This window comes from Drosophila takahashii, chromosome X (genome assembly GCF_030179915.1).
Source record: "Drosophila takahashii strain IR98-3 E-12201 chromosome X, DtakHiC1v2, whole genome shotgun sequence".
Taxonomy (NCBI): domain Eukaryota; kingdom Metazoa; phylum Arthropoda; class Insecta; order Diptera; family Drosophilidae; genus Drosophila; species Drosophila takahashii.
This window is the reverse complement of record NC_091683.1, coordinates 20,776,155-20,794,586: the sequence shown is the minus strand read 5'-3', so window position 1 is coordinate 20,794,586 and position 18,432 is coordinate 20,776,155. Positions and strand designations below refer to the sequence as shown.

At 42.4% G+C, this 18,432-nt stretch overlaps 5 protein-coding genes across 6 annotated transcripts in view; 3 read left to right on the top strand and 2 right to left on the bottom strand.

The window, feature by feature from the left end:
* N (neurogenic locus Notch protein) overlaps positions 1-12,413 on the top strand; it is a 42,815-nt gene extending 30,402 nt beyond the window's left edge. The window contains exons 6-9 of the mRNA XM_017153659.3: positions 1,800-7,960; positions 8,811-9,120; positions 9,728-10,183; positions 10,837-12,413. Coding sequence (XP_017009148.2) covers positions 1,800-7,960; positions 8,811-9,120; positions 9,728-10,183; positions 10,837-11,183 — 7,274 coding nt within the window. The 3' untranslated portion in view covers positions 11,184-12,413. The remainder of the gene's footprint in view (positions 1-1,799; positions 7,961-8,810; positions 9,121-9,727; positions 10,184-10,836) is intronic.
* A 137-nt stretch (positions 12,414-12,550) lies between these two features.
* Positions 12,551-13,310, bottom strand: LOC108065529 (UPF0729 protein CG18508). The gene is made up of 2 exons (XM_017153535.3): positions 13,175-13,310; positions 12,551-13,108 (listed from the first exon to the last, which is right to left on the bottom strand). The coding sequence occupies exon 2, from the start codon at positions 13,080-13,082 to the stop codon at positions 12,777-12,779; it is 306 nt and encodes a 101-aa protein (XP_017009024.1). The 5' UTR covers positions 13,083-13,108; positions 13,175-13,310; the 3' UTR covers positions 12,551-12,776.
* Positions 13,311-13,489: 179 nt separating this feature from the next.
* On the bottom strand, positions 13,490-14,904 carry Fcp3C (Follicle cell protein 3C). 2 transcript variants are annotated; one of them, XM_017153564.3, is made up of 3 exons: positions 14,886-14,904; positions 14,064-14,701; positions 13,490-13,703 (listed from the first exon to the last, which is right to left on the bottom strand). In XM_017153564.3, the coding sequence occupies exons 1-3, from the start codon at positions 14,887-14,889 to the stop codon at positions 13,518-13,520; spliced, it is 828 nt and encodes a 275-aa protein (XP_017009053.2). In that variant the 5' UTR covers positions 14,890-14,904; the 3' UTR covers positions 13,490-13,517. The 2 variants fall into 2 exon arrangements, with proteins under 2 accessions (XP_017009053.2, XP_070074413.1); XM_070218312.1 differs by having other exon boundaries at positions 14,865-14,894.
* An 896-nt stretch (positions 14,905-15,800) lies between these two features.
* LOC108065485 (accessory gland protein Acp29AB-like) lies at positions 15,801-16,565 on the top strand. Its single transcript, XM_017153483.1, has 2 exons — positions 15,801-16,473; positions 16,552-16,565. The coding sequence occupies exons 1-2, from the start codon at positions 15,801-15,803 to the stop codon at positions 16,563-16,565; spliced, it is 687 nt and encodes a 228-aa protein (XP_017008972.1).
* Positions 16,566-17,156: 591 nt separating this feature from the next.
* Positions 17,157-17,879, top strand: LOC108065573 (C-type lectin 37Db-like). Its single transcript, XM_017153585.3, has 2 exons — positions 17,157-17,386; positions 17,496-17,879. The coding sequence occupies exons 1-2, from the start codon at positions 17,174-17,176 to the stop codon at positions 17,877-17,879; spliced, it is 597 nt and encodes a 198-aa protein (XP_017009074.2). The 5' UTR covers positions 17,157-17,173.
* Positions 17,880-18,432: the final 553 nt, after the last annotated feature.

The window sequence follows — 18,432 nt, the reverse complement described above, 5'->3', positions numbered from 1 at the left end:
TTTGTTCGTCTCCTTCGCACATTCGCTCTTCCCCTTGTTGTTATTGCTGGTCTCTCAACCACTTTTTTGTGTTGTTGCTGTGTAAACGTTTATTATTGAAGCATTTTTATGATGTTGCCATAAATCTGTTTATGCACTTCATTGCACAGTGGGTGTGAGGGAGACGCGGCTAGAGTGCTCGAGAGGCGGGGAGGAAATAGAACAGATGCACTTAAGTGTGACCGTTTGGCCCAGGATAAATATTAGTGTTAAAAAAAAATTAAATATTTTTCAAAATATGTACATATATTTATGAAGATATCCAGAATGTCGGACGTGACAGTTTTTTGACGTTAACTTTAAAAACAAGGTATTATGTATCTGAGCTATAAAACTATAAAATAAAAAGTACAAATTTTGGTATATTGGATCTGATGATAATATTACATTAAATATTTTAGACAATTAAAAAAACAAATAAAAATTAAAAATAACAATAGGTATATATTCTCCGTCACTCTTATTTTTAAAGTTAATGTCAAAGAATTGTCACGTCCGACATCCTTCCCACATATAAAACATTTTTTTAATGAGATTTCATGATATGGTATATTGGATCTGATAATAATAGGGGGATTCCCTAAACTGTTGAATTGCTGAATTGTTGAAAATTCAACAAAAAATTTCAGCAATTAAGGGAACGACCCAAAATGACTCCTGTTGAATTTTCAAACAGCTGTTATTTGTTGAAAAATTTCACGGAACTTAAAGCATGTAAAATTTGATTTATTATTGCTAGTTACTGTCTAAAAGTGTTGCCAAGGTAAAAAGAACCACAAATATGCTTTCTAAGTTGATTTTAAAATAAATAATGCGTACTGGTGATACTAAAATGTTACAGAGTTGCCACGACTTTTTAAAAAAGGTGACAACTCTGGCTTTTCAGCAATTCAACAAAATTTTCAGCAGCCCCGAGGCTGATGAATTGCTGAAATTTCTGAAAGTTGACTTTGTATGGAACAGCTGATTAACAGCTGACCAAAATTCAACAATTCAGCAATTCAACAGTTTAGGGAATCCCCCTAATATTACACTAAATTTTGTAGTCAATTTTCCTTTATAAGTACAACTTTTTAAAATTTTATAAATAATTTTACTTTATTTTTGCGTTTAATTTGAAATTTCGGCCTAATAAAGTTGGTTATTATAACGATAACATCGTGGATCATAATGTACATACTTCTCCAATATAAGACAATTATTTAATGGAATTTATTTTTTTATAATTTATAAAATTTTTATATTTATTACTTTTTTTAAACTGGTTACAACTATGAATTATGATGAGGGGGTAATGGATCTAGTCTACCTGTTAATTATTCCGATTATTTTAATATATTTTAAGGATCTACACTAGTACTCCTTATGAAATATGTATATACTAACATAGAAATACCTAAAAAAAAAAGATTCTTATCTATAAGGGATATAATAGAATAATATTTACTCCTTGGCCTTACTCTTACTAATGATGACTCTTCGACTAAGGATCTACACTATTACTCCTTATAAAATATATACATAAAAAATACCTAAAAAAATTATGATTATCTATAAGGAATATAATAGAATAATATTTACTCCTTGGCCTTACTCTTACTAGTGATGACTCTTCGACTAATGATCTACACTAGCACTCCTTATAAAATCTAAATATATACATAAAAATACCTATAAAAATGATTATTATCTATAAGAGATATAGTATAGTAATACTTACCCCTTGGCTTATCCTAACTAATGACCCTACTCTCTTCCAGGTTTCGAGGGCAAGAACTGCGAGCAGAACTTCGACGACTGCCTGGGTCACCTGTGCCAAAACGGAGGCACCTGCGTGGACGGGATCTCGGACTACAGCTGCCGGTGTCCGCCCAACTTCACGGGAAAGTTCTGCCAGGACGACGTGGACGAGTGCGCCCAGCGGGATCATCCGGTGTGCCAGAATGGAGCCACCTGTACGAATACCCATGGCTCCTACAGCTGCATCTGCGTGAATGGCTGGGCGGGATTGGATTGCAGCAACAATACGGATGACTGCAAGCAGGCAGCGTGTTTCTATGGAGCCACCTGCATCGATGGCGTCGGTAGCTTCTACTGCCAGTGCACCAAGGGAAAGACGGGGTTGCTCTGCCACCTGGACGACGCCTGCACCTCGAATCCCTGCCACGCGGATGCCATTTGCGATACGAGTCCGATCAACGGATCCTATGCCTGTTCCTGTGCCACCGGCTACAAGGGCGTCGATTGCTCCGAGGACATTGACGAATGCGATCAGGGATCCCCCTGCGAGCACAACGGCATTTGTGTGAATACCCCGGGTAGCTATCGCTGCAATTGCTCCCAGGGATTCACGGGTCCGCGCTGCGAAACGAACATCAACGAATGCGAATCGCATCCTTGCCAGAATGAGGGATCCTGCCTGGATGATCCCGGCACCTTTCGTTGCGTCTGCATGCCGGGATTCACGGGCACCCAGTGCGAGATTGACATTGATGAATGCCAATCGAATCCCTGCCTGAATGACGGCACCTGCCACGACAAGATCAACGGCTTCAAGTGCAGTTGTGCTTTGGGTTTCACCGGAGCCAGGTGTCAAATCAACATAGACGACTGCCAGTCGCAACCGTGCAGGAATCGTGGAATTTGCCATGATTCCATAGCTGGTTATAGCTGCGAATGTCCACCGGGATACACAGGAACCAGTTGCGAAATCAACATCAATGACTGCGACTCGAATCCCTGCCACAGGGGCAAGTGCATCGACGATGTGAATAGCTTCAAGTGTTTGTGTGATCCAGGATATACGGGATACATTTGCCAGAAGCAGATCAACGAATGCGAATCGAATCCCTGCCAGTTTGATGGCCACTGCCAGGATCGCGTGGGCAGCTACTATTGCCAATGTCAGGCGGGCACAAGTGGCAAGAATTGCGAGGTGAACGTGAACGAATGCCACAGCAATCCCTGCAACAATGGGGCAACCTGCATTGATGGTATTAATTCCTATAAATGCCAATGTGTCCCAGGATTCACGGGCGTCCATTGCGAGAAGAATGTGGACGAGTGCATCAGCAGTCCGTGTGCGAATAATGGTGTATGCATCGATCAGGTTAATGGGTATAAATGCGAATGCCCACGGGGATTCTACGATGCCCATTGCCTCAGTGACGTCGACGAATGCGCCTCGAATCCTTGCGTAAACGAAGGTCGCTGCGAGGACAGCATCAACGAGTTCATCTGCCACTGCCCACCAGGATACACGGGCAAGCGATGCGAACTGGACATCGATGAGTGCAGCAGCAATCCCTGCCAGCATGGAGGAACTTGCTACGACAAACTGAACGCCTTTAGTTGCCAATGTATGCCTGGTTATACGGGTCAGAAATGTGAGACCAACATAGATGACTGCGTCCAGAATCCCTGTGGAAATGGAGGCACTTGCATAGACAAGGTGAATGGTTACAAGTGCGTCTGCAAGGTGCCCTTCACCGGACGCGATTGCGAGAGCAAAATGGATCCCTGTGCCAGTAATCGCTGCAAGAATGAGGCAAAGTGTACGCCGAGTTCGAATTTCCTGGACTTTTCCTGCACCTGCAAACTGGGCTACACGGGACGCTACTGCGATGAGGATATCGATGAGTGCTCCTTGAGTTCTCCCTGCCGCAATGGAGCCAGTTGTTTGAATGTTCCTGGTTCGTATAGATGCCTCTGCACCAAGGGTTACGAGGGTCGCGATTGCGCCATCAACACGGATGACTGCGCCTCGTTTCCCTGCCAAAATGGAGGAACCTGTCTGGATGGAATCGGTGACTACAGCTGCCTGTGCGTGGATGGTTTCGATGGCAAGCACTGCGAGACGGATATCAATGAGTGTTTGAGTCAACCCTGCCAAAATGGAGCCACCTGCAGTCAGTATGTGAATAGTTATACCTGCACTTGTCCCTTGGGATTCTCGGGGATTAATTGCCAGACGAATGATGAAGATTGCACAGAGAGTTCGTGCCTCAATGGAGGAAGCTGCATTGATGGAATCAATGGGTATAACTGTAGCTGCTTAGCGGGATTCTCCGGAGCCAATTGCCAGTACAAGCTGAACAAGTGCGACTCGAATCCCTGCCTGAATGGAGGAACCTGTCATGAGCAGAGGGATGAGTACACGTGCCACTGCCCCAGTGGATTCACCGGAAAGCAGTGCTCCGAGTACGTGGACTGGTGTGGCCAATCACCGTGTGAAAATGGAGCCACCTGCAGCCAGATGAAGCATCAGTTTAGCTGCAAATGCTCCGCCGGCTGGACGGGCAAGCTGTGCGATGTGCAGACCATTTCCTGCCAGGATGCAGCGGATAGGAAAGGCCTGAGTCTCCGCCAGCTGTGCAATAATGGAACGTGCAAGGATTACGGGAATAGCCATGTGTGCTACTGTTCGCAAGGATATGCGGGTAGCTATTGCCAAAAGGAGATTGACGAGTGCCAGTCGCAACCTTGTCAGAATGGAGGAACCTGCTTGGATTTGATAGGAGCCTATGAATGCAAGTGTCGCCAGGGTTTCCAGGGGCAAAATTGCGAACTGAACATAGATGATTGTGCCCCGAATCCCTGCCAGAATGGAGGAACCTGCCACGATCGCGTGATGAACTTTAGTTGCAGCTGTCCACCGGGAACAGTGGGCATTATTTGCGAGATCAACAAGGATGACTGCAAACCGGGAGCCTGTCACAACAATGGTAGCTGCATTGATCGCGTGGGAGGCTTTGAATGCGTCTGCCAGCCGGGATTTGTGGGTGCCCGTTGCGAGGGAGACATCAATGAGTGCCTGAGTAATCCCTGCTCGAATGCGGGGACTCTCGACTGCGTTCAGTTGGTGAATAACTATCACTGCAACTGCAGACCCGGTCACATGGGTCGTCACTGCGAGCACAAGGTGGATTTCTGTGCCCAGAGTCCTTGCCAGAATGGCGGTAACTGCAATATCCGGCAGAGTGGCCACCACTGCATCTGCAATAATGGTTTCTACGGGAAGAACTGCGAGTTATCTGGCCAGGATTGCGATTCGAATCCCTGCCGCGTGGGCAACTGTGTGGTGGCCGACGAGGGATTCGGCTATAGATGTGAATGTCCGCGAGGAACCCTAGGTGAACACTGCGAGATCGACACGCTGGACGAGTGCTCGCCGAATCCCTGCGCCCAGGGAGCCGCCTGCGAGGATCTCCTGGGGGATTTCGAGTGCTTCTGCCCGAGCAAATGGAAGGGCAAGCGTTGCGATATCTACGATGTGAGCTATCCGGGTTGGAATGGTGGCAACGATCGATATGCAGCCGATTTGGAGCAACAGCGAGCGATGTGCGAGAAGCGTGGATGCAACGAGAAGCAGACGAATGGCATTTGCGATTCGGAGTGCAATACGTATGCCTGTAATTTCGATGGCAACGACTGCTCGCTGGGCATCAATCCGTGGGCCAATTGTACGGCTAACGAGTGCTGGAATAAGTTCAAGAATGGCAAATGCAACGAGGAGTGCAACAATGCGGCATGCCACTACGATGGGCATGATTGCGAGAGGAAACTGAAGAGTTGCGATAGCCTTTTCGATGCCTACTGCCAAAAGCACTATGGCGATGGCTTCTGCGACTATGGATGCAACAATGCCGAGTGCAGTTGGGATGGTTTGGATTGCGAGAATAAAACACAGTCGCCTGTTTTGGCAGAGGGAGCAATCTCGGTGGTAATGCTGATGAACGAGGAGCAATTCCGTGAGATTCAGGCGCAGTTTTTGAGGAACATGAGCCACATGCTGAGAACTACAGTGAGGCTAAAGAAGGATGCCTTTGGCAGGGATATGATAACCAAATGGAGGGATAATCAACCGGTAGCCGAGATTGATAACACTGATTTTGCCAGGAAAAACAAGATATTATATACGCAGCAGGTTTATCAAACAGGCATACAGATACAGATTGAAATTGATAACAGGAAATGCACTGAATGCTTTACCCATGCGGTGGAGGCAGCTGAATTCCTGGCTGCCACGGCGGCAAAGCATCAGTTGCGCAACGATTTTCAGATCCACAGCGTGGGCGTGGTCAAGAATCCGGGGGATGATGATAGCGGAGAACCTCCTGCTAATGTTAAGTATGTCATCACAGGGATTATCCTGGTCATCATCGCCTTGGCCTTTGCTGGAATGGTCTTGAGCACGCAGAGAAAGCGCGCACATGGCGTCACCTGGTTCCCCGAAGGATTCCGCGCCCCAGCGGCTGTGATGTCCCGCAGGAGAAGAGATCCCCATGGTCAGGAGATGAGGAACCTCAACAAGCAAGTGGGTCTGCAGTCGCAGGGCGTCGGCCAAACAGGAGCCCATTGGTCGGATGATGAGTCCGATATGCCGCTGCCCAAGCGACAAAGGAGTGCTCCCATCTCTGTGATAAACCAGCAGGGATTGGGCAACAATGGTGGCTATGCCAGCGATCACACGATGGTCAGCGAGTACGAGGAGGCGGACCAGAGGGTCTGGTCGCAGGCCCACCTGGATGTGGCCGATGTGAGGGCCATAATGACGCCGCCGGCGCATCAGGATGGGGGAATTGGATTATCTGGCATCTCCAACAAACACGATGTGGATGCCAGAGGACCACATGGTCAGACGCCTCTGATGATTGCTGTGCGCGGAGGCGGAGGCCTGGATACCGGCGAGGATATCGAGAACAACGAGGACAGCACGGCGCAGGTGATCTCCGATCTGCTGGCCCAGGGAGCCGAACTGAATGCCACCATGGACAAAACGGGCGAGACGTCGCTGCATTTGGCGGCGCGATTCGCTCGAGCGGATGCCGCCAAGCGGCTGCTGGACGCCGGAGCGGATGCCAATTGCCAGGACAACACGGGAAGGACGCCACTCCACGCGGCCGTGGCTGCCGATGCAATGGGTGTGTTCCAGATACTCCTGCGCAATAGGGCCACCAATTTGAATGCCAGGATGCATGATGGCACCACTCCTTTGATACTCGCCGCTCGCCTGGCCATCGAGGGAATGGTGGAGGATCTTATCACCGCCGATGCGGATATTAATGCAGCGGATAATTCAGGAAAGACCGCTCTCCATTGGGCAGCGGCAGTGAATAATACAGAGGCGGTGAATATACTCCTCATGCATCATGCCAATCGGGATGCCCAGGATGACAAGGATGAGACGCCGCTGTTTTTGGCCGCCCGCGAGGGAAGCTACGAGGCCTGCAAGGCGCTGCTGGATAACTTTGCCAATCGCGAGATCACCGATCACATGGACCGACTGCCACGCGATGTGGCCAGCGAGCGACTGCATCACGATATCGTTAGGTTGCTGGATGAGCATGTTCCTCGATCACCGCAAATGCTCAGCATGACGCCGCAGGCGATGATTGGATCACCGCCGCCGGGACAACAGCAGCAGCAGCAGCAGCTGATCACCCAGCCCACGGTGATTTCCGCCGGAAACGGAAATGGCAATGGCAACGCCAGCGGCAAGCAGAGCAGCCAGTCGGCCAAGCAGAAGGCGGCCAAGAAGGCCAAGTTGATCGAGGGCAGCCCCGACAACGGACTCGATGCCACCGGCGGTGGAAGTCTGCGTCGCAAGGCCAGTTCAAAAAAGACAAGTGCGGCCTCAAAAAAGGCCGCCACCTTGAATGGCCAGCTGACTGGAGCGGCCCAGGCCCAAGCCCAAGCGGCCCAAGCTGCGGCGGCGGCGGCGGCAGCAGCGGCGGCAGCAGCTGCCATGACCATGTCCCACGAACTGGAGGGATCGCCGGTGGGCGTGGGCATGGGCGGCAATCTGCCCAGCCCCTACGACACCAGCTCCATGTACTCGAACGCGATGGCCGCTCCGCTGGCGAACGGCAATCCGAACACGGGCGCCAAGCAGCCGCCGAGCTATGAGGATTGCATCAAGGTAAGTGAATAAGCGAATTCTTTAGAATTTTTAGTTTGTAGTTAGAAATGAAATGGGACAGTAGGTTGGTCGGATTTTGATCAGAAATTATCCCAGAGAGCTTGTCTTGGAGCCAAAAGAAGGTTACCTATTTTGATTTTCATTAAAAACGCGAATTCTTCAGATTTTTTGTTTAAATAATAATGCAGTTATTCATTAATTGAACACTTTTAACAAAGACTACATTTTTGGCTTCAAGTTATCCTAAGAGGGGTTTTTTTTAAGCTATTAGAGGGTTACTTGTTTTATTTTTCATAAAAAAACGCGAATTCTTTAGCATCTTTAGTTTTTAGTTTGAAATGAAATGGGCCAGTAGATTGATCCAATTTTTGGTTAGAAATTATCCCACAGGGGCTGTCTTTGAGCCAAAAGAAGGTTAACAATTTTCTTGTTCATTAAAATCACGAATTCCTTAGATTTTATTTACATAATACTGCATAAATTTTGGGCAAGAAAATTCCTAAATTGGGGATTCCTTAAAGGTTCCAAGTGGTTATTTGTTATTCATTAGAATCGCGAATTCTTGAGCTTCTCTTGTTCGTTAATTTGATTAAGTATTAGCAGGAAATAAAATTGTATTATAGTGACTAAATTTTGGCCAAAAAATTTCCTTAATTGGGGATTCCTTTGAGGTACCAAGAGGTTATACAATTTGTTAATCATTAGAAGCGCTAGTTCTTGAGATTTCCTTGTACTTTTATTCTATTAAATAGCTGCAGGGATTTTTAATTTATTATACATAATAATATAATTTATAAGCTATTCCATATACCAACGATATTTTAAACTACATGTATTAATTATATTTCAGAATGCGCAATCGCTGCAGTCGCTGCAGGGCAACGGCCTGGACATGATAAAGCTGGACAACTACGGCTACTCGATGGGCTCGCCATTTCAGCAGGAGCTGCTCAACGGCCAAGGACTCGGGATGAATGGGAACGGGCAGCGGAACGGCGTCGTCGGCGGCGTCCTGCCCGGCGGTCTGTGCGGAATGGGCGGCCTGACCGGAGCCGGAAACGGAAATAGCCACGAGCAGGGACTCAGTCCGCCGTACTCGAACCAATCGCCGCCGCATTCGGTGCAGAGCAGCCTGGCGCTTTCGCCCCACGCTTATTTGGGTGAGTTTCGAATTAATTGCTATTGTTAGTATGGTATATCTTTTGAGATATAGGGCTTTTATAATTATTCCATATAATTTGTGTGATACAAATAAAATTGTTATGCTAAACATGCTAAAAACTTCTCCATGTTTTAAATATATTTTTTAACAAGTTAAAACGATAAAAATATAATAAATTTGTGGAATAAAAACAGTTGATAAAAATAAATTGGAATGTTAAACATGTTTTAAGTATATTTTTTAACAATGTGGAATAAAAACTATTTAAAGATTAATAAGTATTTTTTTTACTTTCATTTGTATTCCTTATAAATTGTATGATAAAAATAAATTATAAAATTAACCAAATTCTAAAAAATTAAAACTTCAAACAAAATGAAAGATAAAGTAGTAAAGCCTAATGATTTTATTTAATTATATATTTTTGTACCTACCTTTTGATAATATAATAATTATTACTTATTTTCCTGCACTTATTTTATTAATATTTAAAAAATATGTTTGCATAAGCCCTACGCTTTTTAAAGATTTATGATATTTGATTTTTATTTTGAATAGTATTTCTATTCCTATACCTTATTAATCGACTTATTTGAACGTTACAGGCTCTCCATCGCCGGCCAAGTCGCGACCCAGTTTGCCCACCTCGCCAACTCACATCCAGGCGATGAGGCATGCCACACAGCAGAAGCAGTTCGGTGGCAGCAATCTGAACAGCCTGCTGGGCGGTGCCAACGGAGGGGGCGTGGTGGGCGGAGGAGGAGGCAACGGTGGACAGGGGCCGCAGAACTCGCCGGTGAGCTTGGGCATCATCTCGCCGACGGGCAGCGATATGGGCATCATGCTCGCCCCGCCGCAATCCTCGAAAGGCAGTGCAATAATGCAGACGCTATCCCCCCAGCAACAGCAACAGCAGCAGCAGCAACAGCAGCAACAACAGCAGCATCAGCAGCAGCAACAGCAACAGCAGCAACAGCAGCAGCAGCAACAGCAGCAGCAACTCGGAGGCCTGGAGTTCGGTTCAGCGGGCTTGGACCTGAATGGATTTTGTGGATCTCCGGGTAGGTCACTGGGTAATAATAATCAACTGTTGGATTTTAATGACCATTGCTTGGTCAAACAAAAACCAATAATACTTGCGGTTTTCCTGCGATAACATATACATATAAGTATATTTTGCACTGGAACCATTATGGGTGTTATTTTTATCTGAAAGCTTGGCCAAAATAATAATTTTTGGGTATTTTTTTTAATTTTTTAACCCACGTAATTTAAAAATTTATAAATTTATAAAAAAAAATAGGCATGGCCATATCTTCGCTTCTGTCAAATGGATTTTTTTTTAACTTTTTTAAAAATCTCTTTTTAATGGTGTGATAGTGTCATAAAAATTAGATATCGTTTCGAGACCATGAAAAAAATCTCGATACGTTTCACAAAGAATCACTCATATATAAAAAAAAAACTAATCACTTTATTTTTATCTGAAAGCTTGGCAAAAATAATAATTTTTGGGTATTTTTATTTATTTTTTAACCCACGTAATTTAAAGTTAGAAATTAATTAATAAAAAAAAATAGCACCTGTCAAATGTATTTTTTTTAGCTTTTTTAAAAATCCTTTTTTGAGACCATGAAGAAAATATCAATACGTTTTACAAGAATCACTCGTATATAAAAAAAAAACTAATCACTCTACTTTTGTCCTCTTGCAGACTCATTTCACTCGGGTCAAATGAATCCGCCCTCGATACAAAGTTCAATGTCCGGCTCGTCGCCGTCGACCAACATGCTGTCGCCGTCGTCGCAGCACAACCAGCAGGCCTTCTACCAGTACCTAACGCCACCGAGCCAGCATTCCGGCGGCCACACGCCGCAGCATTTGGTCCAGACGCTGGACAGCTACCCGACGCCCTCGCCGGAGTCGCCCGGCCACTGGTCCTCCTCCTCGCCGCGATCGAATTCCGATTGGAGCGAGGGCGTCCAGTCGCCGGCGGCCAATAATCTCTACATTTCCGGCGGCCATCAGGCCAACAAGGGATCCGAGGCCATCTACATTTGACCGTGAACCCCGAAACCGATGATATGGAAATGGAGATGGTTTGCCAAGGATAACAGCAGAGGGGACTCTTAAAGAGTCCGCGGCTACGTTCTATCTAAAATGCTATATAATAATAATAATAATATTAATATGTAATTCTCTAATCCCTACGATTATGTATTTTTTCAACGCGACTTTTATTTTTTTTTTTATCGTGTGTGTCTATAAGTTTTAGCATTTAGATCGAAATACGCAATTCTGGCTGAAGAAGAAGCGTCATAAATTGTAGTAACTTAAATTATTTTTATGCTTGTTGTACAGTGCGCGCCGATCGCATATATATATATATAAAGATATATATATATATATATCTACTCATAGATATACCAGTTAAGAGCTCGTTTTGTGGCGCATTTTATTTTATTGTCGTAACATCGTCGGAGCTTCCAGTAAAAAAGAAAAGAAAGAAATTATAACCAGCGAGAGGAGAAACTAAACTTAGCGCAAATTCTGATTGATCGATTTAACGTTGGTGGGACATTTGTAGTTGTAAGCGAACCCATTATATCACTAGGCCATAAGTCTAGGCTAAGTTTTTATCGAATTCTACATTTAATTATGGCCCACATGCTATATAAATATATACATATATTTCGTAGTTCTGTAGGTTTCGAAACTGAAGTGCTTATATAAACAAAATTGTTAGACGTACACCGCATCAAACCTTTTTTTTTACACCAAGTTTTTTTTTTTATTATTATTATTATGACTATTATGTATTATTACATATTGACTAAGCTAAACTGTAAAAAGATTCTCATAACTGTTTGATTTAAGTTGACAAAAAAAAAACAAAGGAAATTGCAAAAATTATACAAAAATCCCCAGCGAGAAAGTATAATGCTGATTAAAAGAGAAAAAAAGCACAAAAAACAACAAAAAAGACAGTAACCAGCCAAGTTTTCTATATATATAAGGCCCCCCATTATGATCTAAGTTGATAAATAGATATTTTCAAAAAATATACAACCAGAAAAAGACACTAAAAAGTCCACAAATACGATTTTGCCGTTCGATTTGCTCTATTTATAATGCGAACGGTATGCTTTCTTTCGTCTATATTTTGTGTAAGTTTTTAATGTGTAAATTGTAAAATTATTTGTTTTCCTAACTTAAACAGCAAGACAGCAAAACAAAAATGCAAACTTTTTGAGATAAATAATAAATATTAAATAATTATTTTAAAAACAACATGTGTTTTTTTCTTTAATTTCACATATTTTTTGGGTGATTGAATACGCGAATTCTTCAACTTTTAAGGGTTAAGACTAGTCACTATTTGCGAAGTTAACCTTTAACCCCCGAATTAACCCATAGGAAAAGAGGTGTTTTTTTTTTGGTGTGGTCAAGGTGTACATTTAATTTAAATTAATTACTCATTAAGTGTTCTTAGTGCTCCCTTGCGGCCACGCCCCCAACCGACCGCCGCCCACGACACATCGCATGATGACGTTGAATTACATAGTTTTGGTGTTGTGTGCGTGGATTTTCTTATAGACAAGCTCAAAAAAAAACAGACTACATATTAAGGATATTGTTTTTGGAATATTTCGACTAGATTTCCTTCTTGGTTTCCTCCGTTTCCAGTGGTGCTGTGGTTGTTGTGGTTGTACTCGTTGTCGTGTGAGGATTTTCGGGTTCCTTGGCATCACCGTCCACATTGGGGGTCTTCTTGGACCCCGGAACAAAGGGGCAAACGCCGCCCTTGCACTCGAAGGGGAAGTCGGGCCCCTTCTTGATCACATTGCCCTCGGCGTCCTTCTTCTCCCAGGGATTCCAGTAGCGCAGAATTATCGGCTGAATGAACTTGTGCCAAATGTAAAGCAGCAGCGGAATGATAAAGCACGGTACGCACACCATTGTGCTAGTTTGTTGTCGAGGAAAACCTGTTAATTTTTCGAATTTCAATACATCTAACGATTGTTAATCTTTCGGTTCTGTTTCGAACTTACTGGCTGGGCCTGAGTTCGCTTCCAAGGGGCGCTTTGTTTTCCTTTATTATGGATTTAATAAAATCTATTTTATTTTGGAGCACAGCGTGGCCAGATTTCTTTTATGATTCATACCCCGATAACACCACGAATAAACTGTTATCTTCAAAATATACCAGATGGAAATACCAGAAAATAGCCAGGACCGAAACCTCACAGTCGAATTCAGCCCGCACTCGAACCGTTTTACATAAAGTTTTTCAGGAAACATGATAAAACATGAAATATTTCCCAATTCCTTAATTTTAGAAATTAAAAGTTTTGTTTTTCTTCATATCCATCATTTTATTATATCTCCACAGTATTAACCCATTAAAGGACACCGGTAGGGAACTCCTGAGCGACAACAGTACTCCCTGCCCGCCTGCAGATTCGTATTGACCCATTGGTTGTGACAGTTTTTGATGAACAAGTAGGCGCGTTCCTTGTGACAATCGTGACCCAGAGCGGAGCAAACTATATTTGCGGAATTCGGCAGGTGCTGGACGATCTGAAATTGTAATGGAGTGATTACTGTATTGATTTTAGAAAACTATCTATGGAAAAAACTCTTAAAGGTAAAATTTTTGACTAGCAAAATAAAGAAAAATATTAAATGATAAATTCTAATAAAACAAGTAAAAAGAATTTTAAAAATGCATCTTAAAAAATACAATTTTTTTAAATAATTCAATTTTTTTTAAAAATGCAATTATTTACGATTAATTACAATTTTGTTTAAAATTTTAAATGTTAAATTATACAAAAATTAAGGAATAATAATATAGTAAATATAGAAAGTCCCAAATAATTCGTCTTAAATTTTAAATTTTTAATCAGTGTTTACTGATGTCTACTGTACAGTACTCACCGCCTCCAGGCACTTGGTTTGGCACTGCTTGCGACCGATGGCATTGCAGGGGAACATGCGATCCAGTTCCTGGTGGATCAACGGTTTCGTGGGCAGTCCGTTGGGGATTTGCGAGGAGAGGAAGACGCCGCAAGTGCAGGGAACTGGCTGATTATCCTGCGGGGCCAGGACCGCTGACGATGATACCGATGGTCCCGATGATCCCGACAATATGGGCGCGGGAATTGTGTTGACCAAACTGCTGCTCGAGGTGGTCGAGATCGTTGGGTTGACCGTGGACGATTCTCCCGCTTTTGTGGATCCCTCCGACGATCCCGAGAAGGTGACCTCCAGGAGGCTCGTTTCTGTGCTACTGCCATTGCTAATCGACTCGGAATTAGTTTCCAATTCGCCCTTGGGCGTGGTCACAATCACAAACTCCACGGCGGTGGGCCAATCTTCTTCGGTGGTGCTGGTGGTGCTACTCATGGTGGTGCTGCTCACGGTGTTGGCCTCCTGCTTGAGACCCTTGCTCCTCAGGCGCTTCTCCTTAACGATATTTCCATTCCCGTACAGCGGCTTCTTGTACACTATTTTCGAGGCCTCCAATTGGATGGCCAGCAGCAGCGTCAAAAGCAGCAGGAAATTCTTAAAGGCAGCTAACAAATATAAAAATATATAAAATATTAAAAAATAATTTTTATAAAATCAAGCTTGAAATATAAAACTTATTTTTCAAATATTAATAATCCTTTTAAAACGACTATTTAATATTTTAAAGCACACCCAATATTTTTTGATAAGTATTTTTTGAATATTTACCAATGAAAACCCAGTTCTTACCCATCTTGTTATCTCTGACTCACTGAATACTTCTGTCTTCTGCATCAACCATTTTATATGGCATTTTTCACTTGACTTGCAGTTTTTCAAGATCTCATTTTTTGCGCTTAAACTTCAAAGTGACCCCCAACCAAGTTCAAGTTGTGAGCACCGACAAATTGTGTCAGGGTAATCCCTGATTAAGCAGAATTTTCACCCAGCAATTGCACTTCATTCATTTAGAGAAAAAAATAAGAAGAAAAACGGAATACTTCCGAAATTTAAATAGTTTCACTTTTTGATTTAAGTCCTGATTTTGTGTATTTTAATTATATAATTTTAAGAGCCTTATGGAAAAACAAGAATCTTAAAAAAGTCTTTCACAACATAATTGAATGTTGTTGCTTAACAAAGAATATTTTCAAGAGTATAAAAAAATTTATTGGCTAGAAAAAAATCATAATTTCAGGAAAATAGTAAATCCATCGTTCAGCAATGGGCATTTCCAGGAAAAAGTCAAGAACTGGCTGGACAGATAACCTTAATTTCACCATAAATACGAGAGCGTCCAAAATATAGAACAAAATATTAGAATTAAAAAATCTATACTGCGTCACTCTTGTTTTTAAATTTTGCGTCCGTCACCCTGGAAATATGTCTGGCAAATAGAATACCGCCACGATCAATTACTACCGTCTTTCAAAACCATTATATTTAATTTGCTATTTATAATTACCAAAAATTTGTTCGAAATTGTGCTCTTGGCAACATGGTTTTTATGGTAATTCCCAAGAAACGCGATCTCTGACCTCGTTTAATCTCTATGACGTGCGTTTTGCAGCTTATCAGCAATATTTGAGTTTCCTTTCTCTCAAGAAGGCATCCGAATTTCAGTTCGATTTAAAAGTTGTCTAAGAGAAGTTGCAGTGATCGAAAATGCTGAGACTCGTGGTCTCCTTGTTCGTCCTTAACTTCTTTGGACCGTTGAGCGCCTTCCAGGACAATGGATCCTTCATTTGCCAAGTGACCGACGCACCGAGTCAGTGTGGCGCCTTTTGCCTGGCCGCACTGCATCCGCTTTTCGACGATAACCAAAGAAGCTGGGCGAAACTAAACCAAATCGATGAAAAAGTGGAATGGCTACGCACCAAATTGGAAAATCAGGAGAACTCCATGCAAGCCAAATTGGATGCCCAACTTCAGGCGATACAGAAAATGCTGAAGGACCAAAACTCAGCCCTTGCTCAATCTGGTGACACGAGGGGTCGACTACAAACTCAAAACCTAAATGGAAACCAACTTCTGACGCCGCAGAACCAACCAACTTTGAAGATCATCGATCCAAGATTTGAGCTGATTGGATCTACATTTTTTTATATCGAAAAATTTATTAAGAAAACCTGGGATGAAGCTGCAGGAACATGTCGTGAAATGGGCGGCTCTTTGGCGGCATTCAAAACCCAAGAGGAAATCACAGCCATAATGCCAAAACTTAATAAAGCCTATTACTGGACTGGCATCAAGAAGAAAGATGGCGAGTTCGTTTCTTCGGCCTCTGGGAAGTGGAATATGGCTTTAAAGTGGCCCAGCGGAGAGCCCAACGATGACGGTGACTGCGTTATGATAAATCATTTGGGGATGGACGATTACGTTTGTAGTAATTATAATTTTTTTATTTGCCAATCAGATAATGAAACATAAATAGACGCAATGTAAGTTGTAAGCTGTATATTTAATTTAAAATGTCTTAAAAAACGATAAAAATGTATGATAAATATAATACAAATTTACTTTATCTTGGCATTATTTTATTTTTTTTTACATTGATTTGTTGATTCATTGATTTGTGACTAGCGCCATAATTATAAGTGCGCACTTGTAGCGCTGGGATACTAAATAAATAAATTAAAAATTAAATTTGTTACTCTTTTTTCCAAAATATTTACGATTATTTGGATTATTGATTATACTTATTTATTTCCATGATTCCGTTATTTGCATAACTGTAATTTGGTTGGGAGAACGTTTCTACGATTTATTTTACGGGCAAAAACATAATTTAATTTTGTTACTAAATAAATTATTGTGAAATTATTGACAACATTATTATATGGCTTTTGTGGTAGTTCCCAAAAAGCACTGATACGCAATCTCTTAGCCCAACATTCGTAGACGTTTGACCCCATTTAATCTCAGTGACGTGCGTTTTGCACCTTATCAGCAATATTTCGGGTTTCTTGTCTACCAAGAAGACATCTCAATTTCAGTTCAATTTAAAAGTTGTCTAAGAGAAGTTGCAGTGATCAAAAATGCTGAGACTCGTGGTCTCTTTGTTCGTCCTTAACTTCTTTGGACCGTTGAGCGCCGTCGAAGGTCAACTTGTGGCGGAAAACTCAGACATGAAGAATGATTTGTTCGTCAGAATGGAAAATGTGGAGAAATTCATGCAAACCAAAATAGATGCCCAATTGCAGGCGATACAGAAAATGCTGGAGGACCTAAATGCTGGAGGTCGAAAACAGGTAAGCCAACTTCTGACGCTACAGAACCAACCGAAATCCCAAACCCATATTGAAACCTTTCTTTACACACAACCCTTACCCTTTCGCTTCTTCTTCTTTTAATTCCAAGATCATCGATCCGAGATTTGAGCGGATTGGATGTAGATATTTTTATATCGAACATAATATTGAGAAAAACTGGGATGAGGCTGCGGAAACATGTCGAGAAATGGGCGGCTACTTGGCGGCTTTCGAAAACCAAGAGGAAATCGAAGCCATAATGCAGAAACTTAAGAAAGAGCAGTACTACTGGTACTGGACTGGCATAAAGCATTTGGAGGAGGATGGCAAGTTCATATCTACGGCCTCCGGGAAGACGACTAACGTTTTTAAGTGGTACAGCGGACAGCCCGGAAATAGCGGTGCATGCGTTCTGCTAGATTTTATGGGGATGCGTGATTTCGATTGTAGGCTTAAAAGTTCTTTTATTTGCCAATCAGATAACGAAACATAAAGAGAAGCAATGTAAGTCGAAAGCTATATGTATGTTTGTTAGTAAACATCTTTGTATTATACTTATTTTTATAAATGTGCATGTGAATATATTTATTTTACCATTTCTTGCACACAAAAAAAAATCAACTGTTATAATTGTCAATCAATCCCCAACCACAAAAAATAGTTCAATTCTTCTAAATAAATAGTTACTTTCACAACAACAAATACACACAATTAGCAAGGACACACACCTATATCCTTGACAAAATTGAAATTTTTTTTGGTTGGGGTCTTTTTGACAATTTTTTTTTTGTGTGTGCAAAATAAAAACGTTATCTTTGTTAACAAATTCAGTCGGTGCTTTTGTTGGGATTATGCAGTAGTTTTTGTTTATTTATAAAATATTATTAAAGCTATTTTGTTTAAATGTATCCAGCTGGGAAAAATTAAATTAATATTTTACTGTTTTGTATGACGAAAATGTCAGAAACACAAAATCGGTAGGTGTGTGTACGCGCTATGACAGGAAGTTGTCTTCGCTAGCAGACAGTTTGTGGTATATTCAAGTA

What these genes read in the sequence shown, in the direction of transcription:
- LOC108065529 (XM_017153535.3), bottom strand. Translation starts at nt 13,082, where the DNA reads ATGGTGTGCGTACCGTGCTTTATCATTCCGCTGCTGCTTTACATTTGG.
- Fcp3C (XM_070218312.1), bottom strand. Translation starts at nt 14,889, where the DNA reads ATGGGTAAGAACTGGGTTTTCATTG. An exon ending in TAAGAACTGGGTTTTCATTG is followed by an intron (nt 14,702 to 14,864) that starts GTAAATATTCAA and finishes TATATTTGTTAG; the next exon opens with CTGCCTTTAAGAATTTCCTG. An exon ending in AAACCAAGTGCCTGGAGGCG is followed by an intron (nt 13,704 to 14,063) that starts GTGAGTACTGTA and finishes TTACAATTTCAG; the next exon opens with ATCGTCCAGCACCTGCCGAA.
- LOC108065485 (XM_017153483.1), top strand. Translation starts at nt 15,801, where the DNA reads ATGCTGAGACTCGTGGTCTCCTTGTTCGTCCTTAACTTCTTTGGACCG.
- LOC108065573 (XM_017153585.3), top strand. Translation starts at nt 17,174, where the DNA reads ATGCTGAGACTCGTGGTCTCTTTGTTCGTCCTTAACTTCTTTGGACCG. An exon ending in ATGCTGGAGGTCGAAAACAG is followed by an intron (nt 17,387 to 17,495) that starts GTAAGCCAACTT and finishes TTTAATTCCAAG; the next exon opens with ATCATCGATCCGAGATTTGA.